At 37.1% G+C, this 21,805-nt stretch overlaps 1 protein-coding gene across 3 annotated transcripts in view; it reads right to left on the bottom strand.

The window, feature by feature from the left end:
- Window positions 1-20,750, bottom strand: part of LOC107855215 (protein TRANSPARENT TESTA 9) — a 45,071-nt gene extending 24,321 nt beyond the window's left edge. Inside the window, exons 1-13 of one of the 3 annotated variants that reach the window (XM_047393652.1) lie at window positions 20,197-20,750; window positions 10,759-10,810; window positions 10,566-10,642; window positions 10,332-10,465; window positions 10,145-10,241; window positions 9,973-10,030; window positions 9,245-9,353; window positions 9,034-9,154; window positions 8,755-8,947; window positions 5,628-5,947; window positions 4,672-4,760; window positions 4,527-4,597; window positions 2,878-2,985 (exon numbers count right to left, since the gene is read on the bottom strand). In XM_047393652.1, the coding sequence (XP_047249608.1) occupies window positions 2,878-2,985; window positions 4,527-4,597; window positions 4,672-4,760; window positions 5,628-5,947; window positions 8,755-8,947; window positions 9,034-9,154; window positions 9,245-9,353; window positions 9,973-10,030; window positions 10,145-10,241; window positions 10,332-10,465; window positions 10,566-10,642; window positions 10,759-10,810; window positions 20,197-20,249 (1,482 nt within the window). In that variant the 5' untranslated portion in view covers window positions 20,250-20,750. Of the gene's footprint in view, window positions 1-2,877; window positions 2,986-4,526; window positions 4,598-4,671; window positions 4,761-5,627; window positions 5,948-8,754; window positions 8,948-9,033; window positions 9,155-9,244; window positions 9,354-9,972; window positions 10,031-10,144; window positions 10,242-10,331; window positions 10,466-10,565; window positions 10,643-10,758; window positions 10,835-12,301; window positions 18,548-20,196 lie in introns of those variants that run through there. The other 2 variants (XM_047393651.1, XM_047393650.1) reach the window with 2 other exon arrangements.
- Window positions 20,751-21,805: the final 1,055 nt, after the last annotated feature.

Here is a 21,805-nt window from a genome sequence, read left to right as displayed (position 1 = left end):
AGCAACATAGAAAATAGCTTGCGTTATTAATAGATAATAAGATACTACAATAATTACTCATTTTGTCCCGATTTATGTGATGAACTCCTATTTGAGGTTAATCGTCATAGCTTTGATCCTAATTCTTCAATTGTAACAAAATGTTTGAATACCTGATCTTGATCGTCATAGAATTCTTATACGCTCTCTGTCACAATTTATGTGGCACACTTTCCTTTTTAGTCTGTCCCAAAAAGAATTTCACCATTCCATAACTGGAAATAACTTAATATTAATTTATTCTTTTACCCTTGATAAAATGAATGATCTGTAGACATCCAAAAGGTCAAAGTGTGTTCTAGACTACAAATTTCAAACGTCTTGCTTTTCTTTAAAATTTTGCATCAAGTCAAAGGGTGCCACATAAACTGGGACAGAGGGAGTAGTAATTTCTATATGTGGAAGTTTTAGTTTTACATTGGGAGTTAATGTCATTAATTCCAACTCAAACCTGGATATTTTTTAGTTTTAACCAAAAAAACAAACTACATCATACATGGCAGGTGGAACATATTTTATGTTGTACATCAATGCTTAAGTCAATAGTCCTATTGCTTTGAGCAATATTTTGCACATGGCCACAAGTTTCAGTCGTCAACATATCATTATCATGACAAGTTTCAATCATTAACATATCATGAGTCAAATATTGCACATGGCCACAAGTTTTAGTCGTCAACATATCATTATCATGACAAGTTTCAATCGTTAACATATCATGAGTCAATACACTTTCTAGATATCTAAGCTTACGTTACAGATGAAGCAACAGAGTTCCGACAAGAACTACATGGCCATGTTGTCTTAAAAGTTCACAACTTACTCATGAAATTTTATTCCCTCCCAAAATAATAGATTTTGCTTATAGAAGACAGAAATATGGTAGTGAAACCCGAAGAACCTATCTCTCTTCTGCTATTCTTCACCACTTAAAATTGAATACAGAATATTGCATGTCTACTACACAGGATAGTTGCATCCAACAACAAAGCTCTAGGATTTCAAATTTCTTGTACTGCAACAGATATGCTGAGACACATTCAAAACAACAACATACAATCCAACCTAATACGCAGGTATCACTTGATATAGTCTAGACTAGTTAGTCAACTAGCTTTCAGAGAAGTTGAGCTTTTGTGACTCAATCCCTCTACTCCAAAGTACAGACTGGATTGTGGATGAGCTGCCGTGGCATATTATATGGATTTCTCATCTGTATGAACATCTTAAGGAGGAGTGGGGAAATAGAAAGATTTCATGTGACGTGATATAAAAGGTGCGCTTAAGCCCTGAAGGGAGACTTAAAACGTGTTGAGTGCTTCGCTTTATGTGCGCTTCACTGTCATCATCAAGTTTTTAAGACATACTTTCCTTGCCAGTGAGTCTCTTCTAAAGAGGCAACACTAAACAATTGATAGTTCACTCTATCATAATTGTTTTTTGAAATTCTTTGTTCATATGTTTGCCAGACATGCTAATAATTATTAGTCTTGGACTAAACATAAATAATTATTTTTTTCTCCCTTTGCGCCTTTTTTCATTGAAGCCCGTGCTTCTATTTGCGCTTTAAGCCCCAAGAAACCTTAGAGCTTTTCTGCACTTTTCGCTTTGGATAACATTGTTCACGTCTCTAATGAAAAGGACCAGGCACTCAGATTAAAGCCCTTTAATTAACAACCAGATATTCATTATTGTCATCAAATTCCCTTTAAGATCTTTCATTTTGGTCATGAGTAAACTTCAGCCACACAACAATGAAAGCATCGCTTGTGCCAAAACTCGCCATATATTTTCGGTGATAGCTAAACTTACATCATTTCCCACATATTCCATGTCTTCCATAGATTGTGATGACTTTTTTTGAACTGGTTAAATTTCCATAGATTTGATAACTTCATTACATTGATAATGGTTTAATACCTGAGAAAACATCTGTAAGACTTGCCTGCTGAAGAGCCGTCAAGAAGTGTTTTTTTAACGTTATTGGTACTGCTTTAATCCCTGAGAAAACTACAGGAACCTCATGAGTGCTTTAAAACGTGTCTGTACTCTGTACATAAAAACCACTTTATCCGTGCAAAATCAGTTGTACCCCTGAAAGGCACTCCTATTCCTTATAATCTAAGTACTTTACAAATAATATCCAGGACATCTATTGCAGTGTATGTGTGAGTTATACTTATATGCAATTCCCCTTTATTATTATGGAAGCTTCTTAATTTCCCTGATCCTGATAAACTGAATACTAAAGGAAGAAAAACTGACAGTCCCTCACACCAAATGAATATGTCACTTCAGTCCATGAAATGAAAATGAGTTTGCAATTGCTATCTACCTATAACACAACTGACAAGTGTTGGTTTCTTTAGATCACATATCACTTTACAACTTCTCTTTAATAAGTACTGAAAAGAAAATGGACCTTGGTCCTCACTTAACTACGAAAGCTAATTCAAGAGGTAAAAGTTGTCAGAGACTGTATAAGGAAAAAAAAAATACCGCATTCCACACAGATGTGGAACTCCTAACAAAATAAGTATCATGCATCAGTATTATAAGGGAACTTCCAGAAATACAACAGATTCGTAAGTTAGGGAGGATTCAAAAGCTTCAATAATAGAACTACCAGGTAAAGATTTAAAGGTTAGATTTGCTATTAAATCGGAAAATGAAAGGACAAATTTAGATTACTAAATGTCTACTATATCACTTGCAAGGACAGGTGAATTTCACAATGGGTTGTTAACTCATAGTTACTCCATATTTAAAGGAAAGCACCGAATATAAGAAATTGAAAATGAGAAAAGATGAGAAAGAGAACCAATACTGCAATAGTACCTTCAACTTTTGGAGATAGCAGTCCATTTCACTACCTATTTCATCCTTTACTATATTTTCTGAGGAAAAAAGTTGCTCTTCAGCGGATCCTTCACCAACCAAAGCTTGCTGTAGTCACAAAACAAGGCAAGAAGTACACTTACAAATAAGCAATCAAGTCGTCCAGTAATACATTTTTTACCACAAGAAGTACATATCATAATACCTAAGCTATTGGGTGTTCACAGAACCTCCGTGAACTACCATGAACTCCACAACAACAACACACCCAGTGTAATCTCACAAGTAGAGTTTGGGGAAGGTAGGATGTACGCAGATCTTACCCTAACCCTACCTTCAGGGGGTTGGGAGGTTGTTTCCACTAGATCCTTGGCTCAAAAGAAACTACAGTGAACTCATACAAGATATTCCCCGGAGGAATATGACATGCTACGTGAACATCACGCTCCAAAAGCTCCTTAAAGAATTCCAAATAAAAGTGCATGTGGACAAAAATTGAGCGAATAGGTTAAAAACCCTAAAGCAGGTGGAAAAAACTGAGCAAATAGGTTGAAAACCTTAAACTATCACCATTTTGCTAGTACTATTGGGTGTTCACAAAATCAATCTAAACTCATTGAGCCAAGTGGACTCATTTTTAAGACTTTTTTCATCTCCCACACAACCTCTCACAGCAAGCTATCCCAAATATTTTGCCACATATTCAAATGGGGGTTCTTTAATCTAAAGGGAGTCACCGAATAGTATAAGTATGAAACTCGCAAAATAATGATAGTTCGGGGGGTTTTGACCTATTCACTCAGTTTAATTAGATTAATTAAATAAACTACTCTAGATAATCTAATTAATTGAGTGAATAGGTTAAAAAAAAAACTAGTCGGTGGGAATTCATATAGCCGACGCCTACTTGGTTGGACTGAGGCATAGTTGTTGTAGTAGTATCACATGTAGCTACACTCTATTATTCAAGAAAAAAAGGTAAATCGGTTTTATGGATGATTTTGTTAGTCAAGTGATAGCACATTCATATAAAGGCAATAATCATTATCTAAGATCATAATTCATAAGGTGCCTAGATCTTAAGCTATGCTATTGTTGGATAGGCTTTTCACATTTGCACGCACCTTTTCTATTACAACACAGAGAGAACCACACCTCAAAAGCTAGTTATAGAGGTGGGAGAGACCAAAGCTATAAATACCCCACATCAACACTTTGTAGTACCGATGTGGGACTTGCAATGAACCATAGCAAACCACCATGATCCGCATCTGTCGCGCTGGACACTACTAGCCTAGGCACGCTGGACACTACTAGCCCCAGGTGATCATTGTCGTACTGACGTCACCATTCATGGCACAGTGGATGCAAAGGGTGGGTGAGTGGCTTTGATACTAGTTTACAACCCAAAGAGAACCACACCCCAAAAGCTAGCTACTCCAAAAGATAGCTACTGAGGTGGGAGAGCCCAAGGCTACAAATACCCCACATCCGTAGTTTGTAATACCGATGTGAGACTTGCACACTTCCACATTCCAAAAGCTATAGTATGGGAGAAACTTTAGTATAGTAACTCGTGAAAACAAATCTCCAACTTAACTTCAGAAAAGTCACTTTCCGTATAATGATTATTTACAGCTGCAACATACCAACAAGAGTTTCTTCTGTTGTTTTCTTTGTGGAAGAATTCCAAGAGCGTCAAGCATTGATTCTTCCAGCTCTGCAAGCATAAAGGTTCTTGTAAGAGTGGGGCAAAGCATCTGAAGGAAAAGAACAATAAACCACTTATATAACCTTTTGTCTGCAATAGTGTAGCCAGCATGCTTAAAGAACCCGAAACTTGAACATCATCACCAGTGGTAATATAAGAAAGTAAGGCCTCCCTACAAAACAAAAAATTAGCGGGAAAAGCAATAAGTTTAAGTGATTTGACTGCTCTGTCCAAATGTACTGGCTGACAATGTGTTCTACTTATAGGTATAAGACAACAAAATAACCAAAGCATACAAGAAGTTTTAAACACGACTTACTACTAGACCATCTAAAATTCTAAATAAGAGTAGAGATAGAAAGAAACGAGAAAGTAAAAGAATGAGAAAAGAAAGATATCTGTTTTTCATTCGACTCAAGCGGGGCTGGTGCTAGAGAAAATCATTCAAAACAATGATATCTACAATCCTATAATTGTTGTGTAGAATAGAGAGAGAAACGGAGAACTATACCGAACAAAATTTATCAAGAAATACTACAGACAAACATGATAATAAGAAGTAACACGATATGATAAAGATTACTTATCAAGAAAAAGTTGAATCGTTAACCTTAGAAAAAGTGTAGTGGAAAACTAAGATTCAATGACTTAAGTCAACTGTCTCAGAAATTCATAGAATTTGGCAATCAGACAGGTTTCAACTATTTATTAAACAAAACTTGAAGTTATTGTTTTAACCATGAGAACCATGATCGGAAGTTCCAAAACCTTGCCAAAAATCATGACTTAAAGCTTCAGGTGCTCTCAAGGGAAGTTGATATAGACTCTTCTAGAAGCAGAGTGCTTAAGTTTTTTCTTCAGTAAATATTACATCCTGTTTTTAGCGGTTACTGTTCATCAATGACAACAATAGTTGATATGTTTTAATGATAGTTGCACCAAGTGAAGTGTTAGCAAACTGTCATGCATCTGATGAAGTGATAGCTCATCTCCTTTAGAAAACAGCAAATAATTAAGAATAAGATTGTATGTGAATTACCTTAACGCAGAATATTTACTCTCGTGATATGGTTGCTCTTCTGGGTCACCATTTAAAGAGTTGGATATGTTTGGAATTAAAACCCGTATACTTTGACCATCAGAATCTGAGCTGAAGCCACCATTTTCCGAATCTTGATTTTCATGTGACATATCGTGGTTAGCCATGAAACCATTCAGTTTAGCTTCAGACCTTGGGACGAATGTTTCTATATCACAAAGAAGAACAGCAGCAACAATATTCGCCAAATCTTTTATCTTAACAATGCGCAAGATGCAACAAAGTAAATACAATGAAGTTGTGGTTCCAATTACTGTATCCTACATTAAAGAAACATGAAAGTTAACAATTAGAAATACATAAGCCACAAAAGACTAATGAAAGATAAAGCTTCAGCATAAAGTGAAAACAATAAATGTAGAGGGAGGAACACAAGAAACCAAATCCGAAAGGAAACTAATTGAAAACCCATGTACTTTACCGAGTTCACTCAGCATGCTATCTCCTTATCACATTATCTCGTGTCACTAACCCCTAGAGCTTGCTACAGCCACTTCTACTTAATTCCTTTAAGGAACTACAGAAGCTTTACATTTTAACCCCCGTCCCAAACTTGTATTGCATCTTAAGTCGCTTTTAATGGTCAGAGCATAACATATCTTGTTATTTATTCCTTTGATAATTAACAACTCTGATTACGAAGTGAAGAAGTTAACTGAGATCAACGGTTCAACTTAAACAATTCAGAGGATGGGTAAGATTAAGGATAAAACGGAAATAAACCAAAGAAAAAGGATATAAATTACTTCATTGCAATTTTCACCTCATTTTCTATTTTTCTATTTACTTGAACCGTAATAATAAACAAAAATAGCATTGCTTCTGACCCTTTAGATACTACTTTTTGTTTTAGATAGCTGTGATATCTGGGCTAGTTTGTGTGCACCTCAACTATTCCACCAGTACTTGCTACCCACCCACCAGCACAAGTACAAGGTAATTTTTTGCCAAAAAAAGATGGATGAAAATCTATTTGATTTGCTCCAAATGTTGGGATATTTTGATCTTAGAAAATATACAACTATGAGAAAATAGAAACTCTTAAGCATTTTTCTAATGGAAGCAAAAAAAAGGGCTGAGGCAAACTGTCAATTGTTGAGCGGAAGACCATTTATCTAAAAGCTCACACACTTTAAAATGGTATTAGGGGATGTAGGGATCCTGCGTTGGAATCTCACTGTCACCAATTATCAAAATGAATTTCCACGTGCTTAGCCCATGAAGAGAATCAGGCTCTCATGTAAGGGGGGCGTTGTTGAAGACATAATTAGATGAGATGATCACACACTCCAATATGGTATCATAGAACACCTTTACCTACTTAGTTATTGTTAGAATATGAGTGGGAATAAGAATACTATATAGAATCCTACTTGGAAAAGGATTGTAACGTAGTATCCTATTAGGAAAAGAGGATTGTAACGTAGTATCCTATTAGGAGAAGGATTGGAATGTAGTGTCTATAAATAGGGCCTCAATGTAATAATGTAGTTACAACAATTCAATGATATTTTTCGCTTATATTTCTCATATGGTATCAAAGCTTCCGCGATCTTGGTAACGAATCAAAGAGTTTCCGCTGCCAGCGGACGGCTATAATCCATATACGTCTGGCCAATGATTATGTTACCAAAAGTTGGGTCACTGACTCACTGTATATCTTTCTAGTGACTAGTTTCTCATATCTTTGCGTAGCACCATGTATTTGTCCGGTGACTAGTTTTTCATATCTATTTTTCTTAGCCCCATGCTTCTTTTTGGTGACTATTTTCTCATATCTGATGATTTGCATAGCACCGTGCATCTTTTCGGAATACTTTCTCATATCTAAGTTGCATAGCACCGTGCATCTTTCTGGTGACTCCTCAGATTTAATTTACGTAGTTCCGTACGTCTTTCCGATGACTCTTCAGATCTAATTTATATGGGATCGTGCTATCATTCTGACCCTACCCATATAATTTTTTTCCAGTAGGATTGTGCCGTCATTCCGACCCTACCCATATAATTTCTATTTCTCAATAGGGTCGTGCAGTCATTCCGACCCTACCCATATTTCTTTCTTAGTAGGGTCGTGTCATCATTCCGACCCTGCCCATAAAAAAATTTTTCTCTTGTAGTCACTTTTCAGCCATCAAATCTAATAATCTGGCGTGTGAGCATGTTTCGGCTAAGTTTTCGGTGACTTTCTTGTTCAAGATCTACTCGTCTCTTGATTTCGAGATGATCCATATATTTTATACCAGTTTTCGATAAATTTCTAGTGACAAATCAACTTGCTAGCGTTGTTTACTACTTTTCGGATCACTTTTTTAGTTTGTTCCTTTTCAATTGAGGTTTCCCAGACGTCCAGAGCAGTCCTTATCAGTTTTCTTGCAGATATCTTCACCAAGTCCCTCACTCATCCTCGTGTTACTTACATCCATAACAAGCTTGGTACATGTCTTCTATGCACCAGCTTAAGGGGGAGTGTTAGAATATGAGTGGGAATAGGAATAACATATAGAATCCTACTTGGAAAAGGATTGTAGCGTAGTATCCTATTAGGAAAAGAGGATTGTAACGTAGTATCCTATTAGGAAAAGGATTGGAATGTAGTGTCTATAAATAGGGCCTCAATGTAATAATGTAGTTACAACAATTCAATGATATTTCTCCCTTATATTTCTCACAGTTATATCTCAAGGGTCAAGCACGTAAAAATTCTTTTGATAGTGGGTGATGGTAAGACTCAAAGCCAAGAACTCTTCCTGTATTTATACCATATTGAAATTTGTGACCATCTTATATAAAACTTTTCTTTTTTAATATGGTAAACCACCCCTATCCATAGCGCCCTGCCTAGGAGCTCAACAGTGGACCTTTCCCTAGAGGCCCTTTACCACTTTGCTCACTTGATGGCATGATCCCTATCTTACGATTGGAGGCTAAGAGTGCCACAAGGCAAAAATGTTAATTTACAGGCCTAGTCTAGTAAAGGCAAGCACATTAAGTAAACTTTATAAATGTTAGGGCTTCTATCTTTTTCACTACATGTAAAGAAAGAGAGAGGGGTTAAGATCAGTACACTATCTTTAACTACTTCCATCCGTAAAGAAGGAACTATTGATGGAAATATCAGCACGTTCAACATGAGCTCTGTTATAAGCCTCCCAATGTCTGGAATCCCTGCTGAAATAACATCACTAAAGTAGTAGAGGTTATCCTCAATCTCATCAACAGCAGAAAGGATAGAACCACTGGTATCTGGAGCCAGACACCTGCACCATAAATCACATGAGTCACACAGAAAATAAGTGATGCCTAACCAGTTTCACGGACAAAATAAAAATAAGAAACTACTTACTTTGAAGCAGTAACCAACTTGTCCAAGTTGATGCATTGCTCCCGGAAAAACTTGACCAAATTCGAGAAATAATCAGCATGAGGATCACTGGCAACAAATTTATTAACAGCCTCATCGCCAACTGTGACCACGTTGAAGATTAATATACTACCAAAACACTGTGAATGGGGGAAACTATAGAGAAATTTAAAAGTATAAAAAGGTAGCTCACCATGATAAACATTCAGGGTTAACGCACGTACTGCAGTTCGAATCATGCTTTCTTCATGAAACGCAAAGCGTACTGCCTCAACATAGAGTGGAAATGAGACTACTTCTTCCTATTCAAAGTTGTAGACCAAATTAAATGCTAAGGATGAGAAACTACAGAAGATGAAAAGAATGGGACGAATGTTTTTTTCTGAAAAAGAATTCCAAGTTCAAAACAGATTGGTAGAATATATCAAACTAATGAACCATGTTAACAATCAACAAAAGCAATGCAAGTCAAAATCTTTGCCAGAAAATAGTGCACAGTTCACCTATTCTATGGTTCAAACTCCAGCTTGCAAGCAAGGGAAAATCAATCATATTTGACTTTCTCCACTCCTAAAACTCTCAATTTTAAACTACCGATTTCTAGTTTAGTCATTTATTTACTTAGTTCTTCAAAGGTCCATAATGAGAAAGCAAACCAGCAAATTGCAGCACAGAATTCTCTTGGGTCAACAAGTAGGGCTGTGAACGAGCTGAGCGTAGTTGACAAATGATTTATATTGGTATGCCTAGAATTCAAACAAACAGCAGCACAGAATTCTCTTGGGTCAACAAGTACGGCACTAGGGCTGTGAACTAGTTGAGCTAAGTTAACGGATATTATATTGGCATGCCTATAATTCAAACAAACAGAAAAGAAAAACTTACTAGGAAGCTGCTAATAACTTTACAAATTAAACTTACATTATGAGTCTTCACAAGAAGAGAAATGGTGTTTTTGTTCAACTTTCCACTTATTGCTCTTTGTATAAGCATGCATCGAGAAACCAGTGTCAGTAAGAAGCATTTTCACTAAAGAAAAAGGATTTCAAAGTAAGGAAATGCCTCTAAAGCAGCTGAGTTTCATAAAACACACCTCAGAAAGGATATGTAATAAGACAACAGCTCTTCATTACGAAAGTCAAAAGAATATGTTATAAGGTGATTAATGTGCTCATTGCTAAACATGTAATCTGCAAAATTTGGGGTGAAGTGTCAGACTAACAAATGCATAAAGAAAAAGAATATTGATTCAGTACAACACGTTTCAACAGTTCACTTACAAATAGAATGCTCATTTTTTAAGTTCTGGATCACAATACTCATTGTCTGCAGCAACTGAAGCGAAACAATAACAGTTCTACTAATTCTTAATATACGTACAAGCTCCCCCATCACCTGCTTCTCCATGAAAAACCTGTGGAAATGCCGACACACTTGTAAGGAAAACATTATGTCAAAGATATCCCAATAGGCATAGAATACACCAAAATGGAAAGTCGTTAATGGAAACATACTCAAAATAGGCAGCATCATGCTGATCACCATATGTTATCAACTCTGCAATTGATCTTAGCGCCTCAATCACAAAATCCTTCATGTCACAAGAAAAGATTTAAATATATGAAGAATAATCATCCTGATGCCAGGAGAGCATGAAATAAATAGTTACAGAAAGCAGAGGTAAGGAGGAGAACAGAAAGTAGTTACCTTGTTGACCTCATTAACAACTTGAATTTTCATCAGCTGATCTGTCAAAAATCTGCACAACAGGCAGGAATGCAACCTAAACTTCCCAATGAACGGGAACTGTTATAGTAAGATGGACAATCAATTGAGCATCATGTACTAAAACTCTACAGACTACCTTCCACTGCAACTTAAGCAGCACAGTTTGTCCACATGTATTAACATGTTTTACCTAAACTTCATTATATTGGAGCAAGCTCACATTGGCAGTCCCAATAGAGAAGGGTTGTGCCATTGCGGTAGACTAATATAAGCCAATTTATGATGAACCCTCACAATATGGATATCGCCAGGCGTGCTCACCTAAGCAAACGTTACAATGGCGCCCGGATGTAATGAATAATAGGGCAGGGATTCAATCACATCGCCGCCTGGATGTGGAGGAGTATGAGCTAGGATTCTGTACAGGTAAAGAAGCTAGTCACACCATATCAGCGTCCTGATGTGGTGCAAAAAGGAAAAGGTCCCCAAGTAATGGACAAATCTGAGTAGAGAAGCTAGTCACGCCAACTATAACAAAAACAGAGAAGTTAGTCTCGCCACTTCAGCACCGAGATATGGCGTAAAATAAGGAAGGGTTCCCTCGTTCACAGAGGGATGAGGGTAAAGAAACTATTCCTAGATGGTAGGATTTGGAAAGGTAGCTGGAATATAGGCTCGATTGAATTAGCGGATACCTTAAAAAAGAGGAGACTTAATATTGCATGCCTAGCGGAAACTAAACGACATGCAAAAGGTTAGAGAGATAGGCATCACAGATTATAAACTATGATATTAAGGAGAGATAAAAGTAGGAATAGGGTAGGAATTGTTTAGAGCTAGGACTTAAGAGAGGGGTTTCAGAGGTAAAGCAAATTGGAGATAGGATCATCTCTTTTTTTCTTTTTCTTTTTTTGAATTGGAAAATATATTGATGTTAGGAAAACCAGCACTGAAAAAGTATTATGGTTACATCCAGATGTGCATAAAAGAAGCAACAAACGATACAGGCCCACCTCTCAAAACTTATTCCAGAAAAAAATATTGACAAGATGCTAAAGAATTGAAAAAGTCTTGAAGTACAAATTCAACAGTTTTTAAAGTGCACACCTGGCGAAACTGCCAAACAACAAATGCTTCCTGAAACTGCTCCAACAGTTTATTCTATTCTTAATTTTTAGTTGTACGATCTTATCCTATTGTGTGTTCTATAAATATGTAATTAGGACTAGTCTGGGTAGGTAATCCACGTTATAAATTACTAATTTTGGAGTCGTCCTCTCCAGATGGACAACTTTATTGGTGTAATTGTGTTTAAGATTATTGCCAATAAATTATCTTCTACTGTTCTATTACGTTTGTTCTCTACCTCTAGTTACTATTAGTTTTGGTACCAGAGCAAAATGATAAACACAATATTCAAAGGCAGCAGAAAACAGACAGTTCTATTGAAAACACAGACTAGACACTCCCAACAAGATGAAAGATCCAATCCTTTCCAAAACCATATTAGTACATATTTTACCTACTCCAGCATAGGTGCATTGTCGTAGAGGCAGTCAACCCGAGGAAAATCCATTTGGCAAGAAGATGACGATATTGGCAGTCCATGGTGGTCCCGGAGACTACATACAAGTATGGGACTCCCAATTTGAAGGCAGTGATCTCAGAGGAGGGATTTTGAAGGCAGAAAAATGTTTGTGTTAGTATCAAAGTTCGGATGATCATAAAGTCAGCTATCACAATGATGCATCTTGAAGGAGACACTTGACCTCTTCTCTTGGATTAAGCGAGATCAAATAGGATGAACTTGTTAAGGAGTTGCAGGAACATTCGGTAATACAAAGACCAAAATCTGAACAAACATCTTATAGTATCCGAGCAACAAGTATTGTTCAAGAATTTGCAAAGCTTTCATCAAGTCACAAATTGACCAGATACTATAAAATTGGTGAGCTCTTAAATGGGTTACAGAGCAATTAAAATCTGATGTAAGAATTCAGAAACCAAGAGAAGTGTATGGAGTCATGAGCTTAGCCCTTGAATTTGAGCAAAAATTAGGCCTACATTATAGCACCAGAGGGTCAAATTGGACCACAATTAACAAGCTTAACTTACAAACACCTTTTGCCAAAAACACATCAGGAACTCTCCTTCCACCGCAAATCAATACGCCAAAAGCTCTTTACTGACCAGCCAGACAACATTCCAACCACAGGAAATCCAAGTAAGGATGTTGCATGCAAAAATCAGATGGTCATAGGACTCTGTTACCAACAAGAACAACAAACACAGTGTATTCCCACCAAGTGGGGTCTGGGGAGGGTAAAATGTACGCAGTCCTTACCGCTACCTCCGAAGAAGTAGAGAGGTTGTTTCCGATAGACTCCCGACTCAAGATAGAGAATAGTTAACAAGGTCGTAGTAATACATGAAACAGGAGGGGTGAAATAACCGAAATAAGAAATAAGAAATAATAAAAATAGAAATGAGAGAGATACGAAATAAGAGCAATACGAAAATAAGAAACAGGAAATAAGAAATAAGAAAAGGACACCCACCTAGTAGTAGCATACACTAGTGGCTCCTACCAATAGACACAGTCCTAGGATTACTAACCCGGCTACACAAGAGCTCCCTAACTACTAGTTACAACCCACACACGCACTAGCCTTCTACCCTTATCCGCGACCTCCACACCTTCCTATCTAGAGTCATGTCCTCGGTCAGCTATAACTGCTCCATGTCATGTCTAATCACCTCTCTCCAGTATTTTTTTGGCTTACCTCTACTCCTCCTAAAACCATCCAAAGCTAGCCTCTCACACCTACGAACTGGGGCATCTGTGCCCCTCCTCATCACATGTCCAAACCATGTCGTTATAACCCACACACGCACTAGCCTTCTACCCTTATCCGCGACCTCCACACTTCCTATCTAAGGTCATGTCCTCAGTCAGCTGTAACTGCTCCATGTCATGTTTAATCACCTTTCTCTCGTATTTCTTCGGCCTACCGCTACTCCTCCTGAAACCATCCAAAGCTAGCCTTTCACATCTATGAATTGGGGCATCCGGCCCCTCCTCATCACATGCCCAAACCATCTCAGCCTTCCATCCCGCATCTCGTCTTCCCTCCGAAGCCACTCCCACCTTCTCCCAGATAATCTCATTCCTAACTCTATCCCCTCTAGTAAATCCACACATCCAATGGAGCATTCTCATTTCTGCTACCTTCAATTTTTAAATGTGGGGGAGTTCTTGACTGGCCAACACTCTGCACCATACAGCATGGCCGGCCGGACGGACTACCACTTTGTAGAACTTGCCTTTAAGCATTAGGGGCACTTTCTTATCACAAAACACTCCCAAGGCGAGCCTCCACTTCATCCAACCTGCTCCAATACGTTTAGAGACATCCTCATCAATCTCGTCATTCCCCTGAATCATAGACCCAAGATATTTAAGACTATCCCTCTTACAAACATCCTAGGAATCCAACCTCACCACCACTTCGTCCTCCTGCTTCAAGTCACTATACTTGCATTCCATATACTCCATCTTGGACCTACTCAACCTGAACCCCTTAGATTCAAGGATTTGCCTCCAAACCTCCAATTTTTCATTCACACGCCCCCGCATCTCATCAATCAGCACTACATCATCTACAAATAACATACACCAAGGCATCTCATCTTGAATACTCCGCGTCAACACGTCCATCACCAGCGCAAACAGGAACGGACTGAGAGTCCATCCCTGATACAACCCTGTCTCGACCGGAAAATGTTTGAGTCTCCTCCTGCCGTCCTCGCCCGAGTCTTCCCTCCATCGTACATGTCCTTAATAGCTCTGATGTACACCGCCAGGACCCTCTCACCTCCAAGCATCTCCAAATAACCTCCCTAGGGACTTTGTCATACGCCTTCTCCAGGTCGATGAACACCATGTGTAAATCCCTCTTTCTTTCTCTATACTGCTCCACCAATCTCCTCACCAGGTGGATTGCCTCTTCGTCGAGTGACCAGACATAAATCCAAACTGATTCTCCGAAATAGACACGACCCTCCCAATCTCCGCTTGGCCACCCTCTCCCAAATCTTAATAGGACTCTGTTACCATTGTTATGAAAATTTGCTCCGAGACAAATATAAATCCACAATTTTTTCACTAATGTAGTTCAAGGATATTGAACAACTAGACAATAATGTTGACGATTTTGAATCATCAAAAGGTGACTTCTTCGAAATTTCTATTCATGCAATTTTGGGTACCTCCGTCGGTGTTACAATGAAACTTCAAGGGTCAACCAGCCAGTGACAAGTCTTGATCCTTATAGATAGTACAATGCATAATTTTGTGGCTGAATCTGCTGCAAAGAAGCTTAATATTCCAATAGAAATCATTCCAACCTTCGAAGTACCAAAGTAATTTATAAGTATTTCTTAAACTTTTAATAGGTTTTGGCTTTAACATATTATTTCCGATTTGAACCTGAAACTTTTGAATGGTCCAATAAGTTTCATAGCACATAAATTTATACAACTCAAATGAAAAGCCCAAATCAAAATCAAATCAATACTAAACAAAAGAAATTTAATTCAGAATGGGGAATGGCAATAGCATTGGATAACTTCTTTTGGTTTTGTACTCGCTTAGACAGAGAAAATGCACGGCTTAGTTTAATTTGTCTTTAATCTTTAATCGTGTAATTAATAATTATTAGTAGTACATATCTTAGCATGATTAGTATTTTTAGACTATGTTCATTTTCATTATGCTATTAGTAGTAATTCTATAATGGGATTTCATTATCCTTTTTGTTAGTGATACTATATTTTACCATAATCCCAAGACTCATCTAACATTTTTTCTTATTTTCTTGGAAAGAACCTTTTAATTGTTGTATCTTATTAGGACCAAAGAAACAATTGGAGCATTAGTTACATGCTATGTGCTATGGAGCCTGGTAGGAAAAAAAATAAAAAAAAAATGAGGAAAAAAAAAATCAAGAAAAACTAAGATTGAGAAACCCGATTTTTGTTGTTTTGTTTGTAAATGTAAAAGACTGAGACAATTGACTTTGTTTGGTAAATGAAAAACCAAACCAACCCAACCTATCTACACCCCTACATACGACATTACGGTTGGATGAAGTTCGTGACATGTCAATATATACGTAGAGCCACCCCGGTATAAGATTATATTTTTGGCCTAGGGGCAATAGGTGGATTTCAAAAGGGGATTAAAAATGATTACTACATGTTTATGCTTTGAATTTTATTATTATTAACCTAGCTTTACTAAAGAATGATCTTTATATTAAATGCATGTTTTCTTACAAAAAATACTTGCCCCACCTTTATGAGAAAATTCGAATGATCATGAGACTTGTGGGTACGTATGTACTCACTCCATCTTCTTTGTTGATTCCTTTATAGATCAAACGGTACAGCTGGATGACGCAGTTTGAGCACCACCTTTCTCCGGTGAGCCCCACTTATGTTTAGTGGTAGTATTAGCATTTATTACATTCTCTCATTTAGACATCTCGCGTCCCAAAGAGATTGTATATTGTCAAAATGCTGAAGAGGCTTATGCCATGTCATGTACTTCATTATGTCTCGTTCACCTTATCTCATTTTTGGTGGTCTCAAAATGCTGAAGAGGCTTATGCCATGTCATGTACTTCATTATGTCTCGTTCACCTTATCTCATTTTTGGTGGTCATATTTTGGGTTTAATATCAAAAGGAAGTTTCAAGTATCTTGGGTCAATAATCGGTCAATAATCAAGGAAATGGGAGATTGATGATGATATTTCACATCGTATTTGTGTGGGGTGGATGAAATAGAGGCTCACACTCGGAGTTCGATACAAAGAACGTGTAGAAGGTTAGAAGGTGGTCGAGCATGATCCATTCTCTCTCTTAGCAATAATGATAGTAACACACACACTATCTTGTTCTTCAATTTTATGATTACCAGTTGTTTCCATTGTTTCCATAACCATATTTTATGTTGTTGCTACTATTTCTCTTCTCCATTATGTTCAGCACGACTGCTTCACTACTATATTTTCCTTTCGATACTTGATTTTATTATGCTATACTTAGAGCCAAGGGTCTATCGGAAACAGTCTTTCTACTTTCACAAGATAGGGTAAGTCTATGTACCCACCACCCCAGTGTTTTGAAAAGCGAGAGGCGAAAAAAAAGCGACGAGGGCTCACTTCACAAAAGAAAGAAGCGTGAAGCGAAGCGCACACTTTTTTCCATTAAAGCGTTATTTAGTACAAAATTTAAAAATATTAAACATGCATAAATAAATAACCAAGAGCTCAATAAATAACATAATCATTCAATACTCAGATTAAAAAGAGAATAGATAGTCATAACAAGCACTCAAGCAAACTACTAAAATACTAAAACTCAGTCTTACGTCGTAATCAACCAACACAAATAGAGAAGAAGAAAAAAATGAAGAAAAAAAACAAAGAAAAAACAAAGTTGGAAGTCAGATTGCCTATAGCAAAAAAAAGTAAAACAGAACTGGAAAACAGAGAAGAAGAGAAAAAAAACAGAGATGAAAAAGAGTAATAAAGGAGAAAAAAAAAAATAGAAAACCCTAATACGAGAAGAAGAAGAGAAATAGAAAAGAAGAAGTCGCATACCTTCAGCAGTCCAGAAAAGTCACAGCAACAGCAATGCAGTCGTATAGTCACTTTAGGGTTTTAACAAAAATAAATTAAATAAAGCAATAAACCCTTAAATATCCACTTAAGCGAGCTTCTCTGCGCTTTTTTTGCTTCAGCACTTCTCGCTTCTGGACATAAAGCAAGAGCATTTTTCTCGCCCCAACGCTTCAAGTGTAAAAAGTGACCCACTGTCGCTTCGCTTTACTTCAAGCTTTAAGCGAGCGCTTCCGCGCTTTTCACAACACTGCACCATCCTCCCCAAATCCCATTTGTAGGCTTACACTGGGTATGTTGTTGTGGTTTGTTTTTGGTCCCTATCAGGACATGTCTCTATGAATTTCAAGGGCAACAAATATACACATTATGTAAGAAGACAACAAAATTATTAGTGACCAAGTTGAATTATATTTATTGGTGAAAAAATTACTCAAATTAAAATGAGTTTTAATACATAGGAAGGTGTGGAGGATGCGGATTAGGGTAGAGAGTTAGTGGGTAGGAGTACATCTGAAATAGTAGGGAAGAGTGTTTTATTTGTATCTATGCCTAAGTAGTTTTTTGTTCGTAGTGTTTTGTTGATGTCTATGATTACGAATAAATAGTTTATAGTATTACCGGGTCTACGATACAGGGGAATGGTGAGATTGATGAAGATGTCTCTAAATGTATTGGAGCAGGTTGGATGAAGTGAAGGCTAGCCTCGGGAGTGTTGTGTGATAAGAAGGTGCCCCTTAAGCTTAAAGGCAAATTCTATAGAGTGGCAGTCCGTCCGGCCATGTTGTATGGTGCGGAGGGTTGGCCAGTCAAGCACTCGCACATACAAAAATTGAAGGTGGCAGAAATGAGAATGTTGCGTTGGATGTGTGGGCTTACTAGAGGTGACAGAGTAAGAAATGAGACTATTCGGGAGAAGGTGGGAGTGGCTTCAGTGGAAGACAAGTTGCGGGATGGAAGACTGGATGGTTTGGCCATGTGATGAGGAGTGCGGATGCCCCAGTCCGGAGGTGTGAGAGGCTTGCTTTGGATGGCTTTAGGAGGGGTAGAGGTAGGCCAAAGAAATACTGGAGGGAGGTGATTAGACATGACATGGGGCAGCTCCAGCTGACTGAGGACATGACCCTAGATAGGAAGATATGGAGGTCGCGGATAAGGATAGAAGGCTAATGCGGGTGTGTGGGTTGTAGCTTGCAATCTAGAGAGTCTTGTGTAGCCGGGTTAGTAAGCCTAGGTCCGTGTTCATAGGGTCCTTGTTATGGGAGTGTAGGTTATTACTAGGTGGGTGCACTAGGTCTTATGTCTTAGTACCTATTTTCTTATTCTGTGTCGCCCTTATTTCTCATATTTCATATTTCTCTGATGTCTATTTTATTATTTCTTATTCCTGATTTTCTATTATGCTTTCCATCCCTTTATTTACTGTTCTCTACTTTGAGTCGGGGATCTATCGAAAATAGTCTCTCTACTACCTCGGAGGTAGCAGTATGAACTGCGTACACCTTACCCTCCCCAGACCCCACTCTTGTGTTGTTGTTGTTGTAGTAGTTTATAGTATTACCCTATGGGTGTCTTGTTTCTTTTATTAAATAGCGGTGTATTATCCCATTTTGTTATTTGCTTTTTTTTTTTGTTATACTGTTATATGTTCTGAGCCGGGGGTCTATTGAAAACCATCTCTCTAGTTCATCTGAGGGCATAGCCGAGGGTCTATCGAAAACAGCCTCTCTACTTCATCTGAAATAATGGTACGGACTGCGTACACTTTACCCTCCCCAGACCCCACTTTGTGGAAATACACTAGGTGTGTTATTGTTGTATCAGGACATGCATATTGATTTAGGATCCCTTTATATTAATATTACTACATAGAAGTGTTAAGTGTTGAGATATGTGGCATACATAGATTGTGATGGGATTATGTAATAGGAGAATCATTGTGTATCCCGGTCATGGACACCTTGTTTGTGGATCGTTACATTCATCCCCCAAACTATGTACATCTTTTTTACTCCCACAATTAAAGAGGGGGGGGGAAGTACCTATAAGAAAAGGTAAAATGCAGCCAAAAAAAAAAAAGAGCAAGGGCAAAAATAAGCAGAACGCCATATTGTGGTCAGTTCATCATTTATGGTTGTTAAGTACATTGTGGACAACTTATTATCCTCTTCTGAATTCAACAAATGCATCTATATATGTTTCAGGATAGTCAAAACGGGGGCAATCGTAGAAGACACAAGCAAAGAACCTCTATTGTATTGCTTATCTGTAGTAAAATGAATAAATTTCCAAGAAATCCTTGACTTAGTAGTATCAGATCAAGGTGAAGGTTGTACAACCAAAAGATCTACAAGTTCAACTTACATTTTTAAGCATTTTATGTCCGGCACATATAATAATGCTCTTCATACTAGGGGAATATAAAGAGCAGTGTCCACTCATCAGTGATCTGTAAATATTCTAGCTATATAATGTGGATAATGGGGTGTCCAAACCCGCTTATGACTTGAAGAAAAGAAGGTTGACTTTAGCTCCATAGTCTAAAACCAGTTTGACTTTTGTTCATAAAAATAATCCATTAGTATTACCTTCTTCTGTAATTAACAACAGCTATACACTTACTGTAAAAACAATGTTTTTATATTTGATCGAATCGTTATGATTCCAGAACCTTCCAAGTATATATAGCCACTAGTATTCCACATTTATTTCCAGTAAAGCGAGAAACTTACCTGAATTCATCCAAGGAGAATCGGTCTCTGGATCTCCAAAAGGAGAACCACATGGCGTTTGTAGCAATAATAATAATAGCAACAGATTATTCACCAGAGCTCATTGTCTTCCAAAACCAGTGACTTCAATTCGAGAAGTCACAGAGACTTCGATCATCGATTAATCCCAAAATTCTTCTTCACTGTAACACACAGAGGTCTAATAGATATGAAGATCGCAATAGAGAATTAGGGTTTGATAGAAAGCAGATTTTTGTGTGTGTTTGTGCGTGCCAGATCAGACAAGATTGTCTTGCCCTCCGGTTAATGAGAATGAAGGGGAATGTGCCAAAAGAGGAATTTCTCGAAGTGGAGCTCTCTCTTTCTCTCTCTGTCTCTCTCTGTCTCCTGAATCCCGTTGTGGAGTTTCCGATTTATTTTACTATTTCCCTATTATTTGGTAATGGTACCTCGGATTCGGATAAAAGAGTTACGGGAATCGGTATTTGATTTTTGGGTAGATAAGCAATGTGGGTTTACGTGAGTTTCAAAGCAATTTGCACGTTATTATAAAATCATCATTGAAGTTTTTTGAGATTTGTACTTTATAGGCGATCTATTACCTCAGCAAAGTACTACAAACCGTTATAAATAAATTGTTTTAATTGATTTTTAGCTAAATTCACATTTATGCAAAGGATGCATGTGAGGTTGAAAATTTATTGCAAGCACCATTTAAAAAATGTCACGCATAAATTTTTTGATCAATTATTTTAAACACATATCTTCCCTTCTTTTTAATAAAATTAATTTTTTAAAATCTCCATTAAAACAGGCTTGGAGCTTTGAAAAAAAAAAGCTACTATCTTCACAAGTTATTCTCAATTGAATTGGCCCAAAGAGGTAAGCACTTTCCAAATATGTTTTTCAATTCTTCAAAAAATCCACCGATTAAGTTCCTAAATTATGTACACTACATTGTTAATTCACCAACCAAGCTTAGGGTGCATTTGTTTTTTTCAAAGATTAAGACGTCTGAATCTGAATGAATATCTGAATGATTAAGATTATGTTTCTAGATCTGAATACTGAATGATTAAGAATGTTTGTTTTTTAACATTCAAATGTATGTAATATATTTATTCGTAATAAATATGTAATTCAAATTTTAAAAATAATAAAATATTATATTATATGAAAAAAATATTAGATAAAACTTAAACATCAAAATTATTATTTGAGTAATAATTAAAATATTTAAATAGAGTTTTGAGAGAATAAATTATGTTTTAAAAAGAGTCTGAATATTATTTGAGTGATAATTAAAATATTTAAAGAGAGTTTTGAGAGAATAAATTATGTTTTAAAAAGTGTCTAACATCATTCAGACTCTTTTTCATATTTGATTCAGAGGCTTTCAGATACATTAAGAGGTAGTTTATAAAAAAAAATGCACTTAATGGATTGAAGTCCGAACCATTAAGATTCAGATCTCCATTAAGTGCAAACAAATGAGGCCTTAGTCGATGAAAAAAAAGGAGAGTAAAGTGAGAATTAGAAAGAAAGAAAAGAAGAGGAGGGAATATCGGATATGGGTGGGTAGGTGAAAGGTCAGATTGGGTTAAATTCG

The sequence above is a fragment of the Capsicum annuum genome, chromosome 7, assembly GCF_002878395.1.
Source record: "Capsicum annuum cultivar UCD-10X-F1 chromosome 7, UCD10Xv1.1, whole genome shotgun sequence".
Classification (NCBI taxonomy): domain Eukaryota; kingdom Viridiplantae; phylum Streptophyta; class Magnoliopsida; order Solanales; family Solanaceae; genus Capsicum; species Capsicum annuum.
Note: the sequence above shows the minus strand (reverse complement) of the source record. Positions and strands in the feature narration are given on the sequence as shown.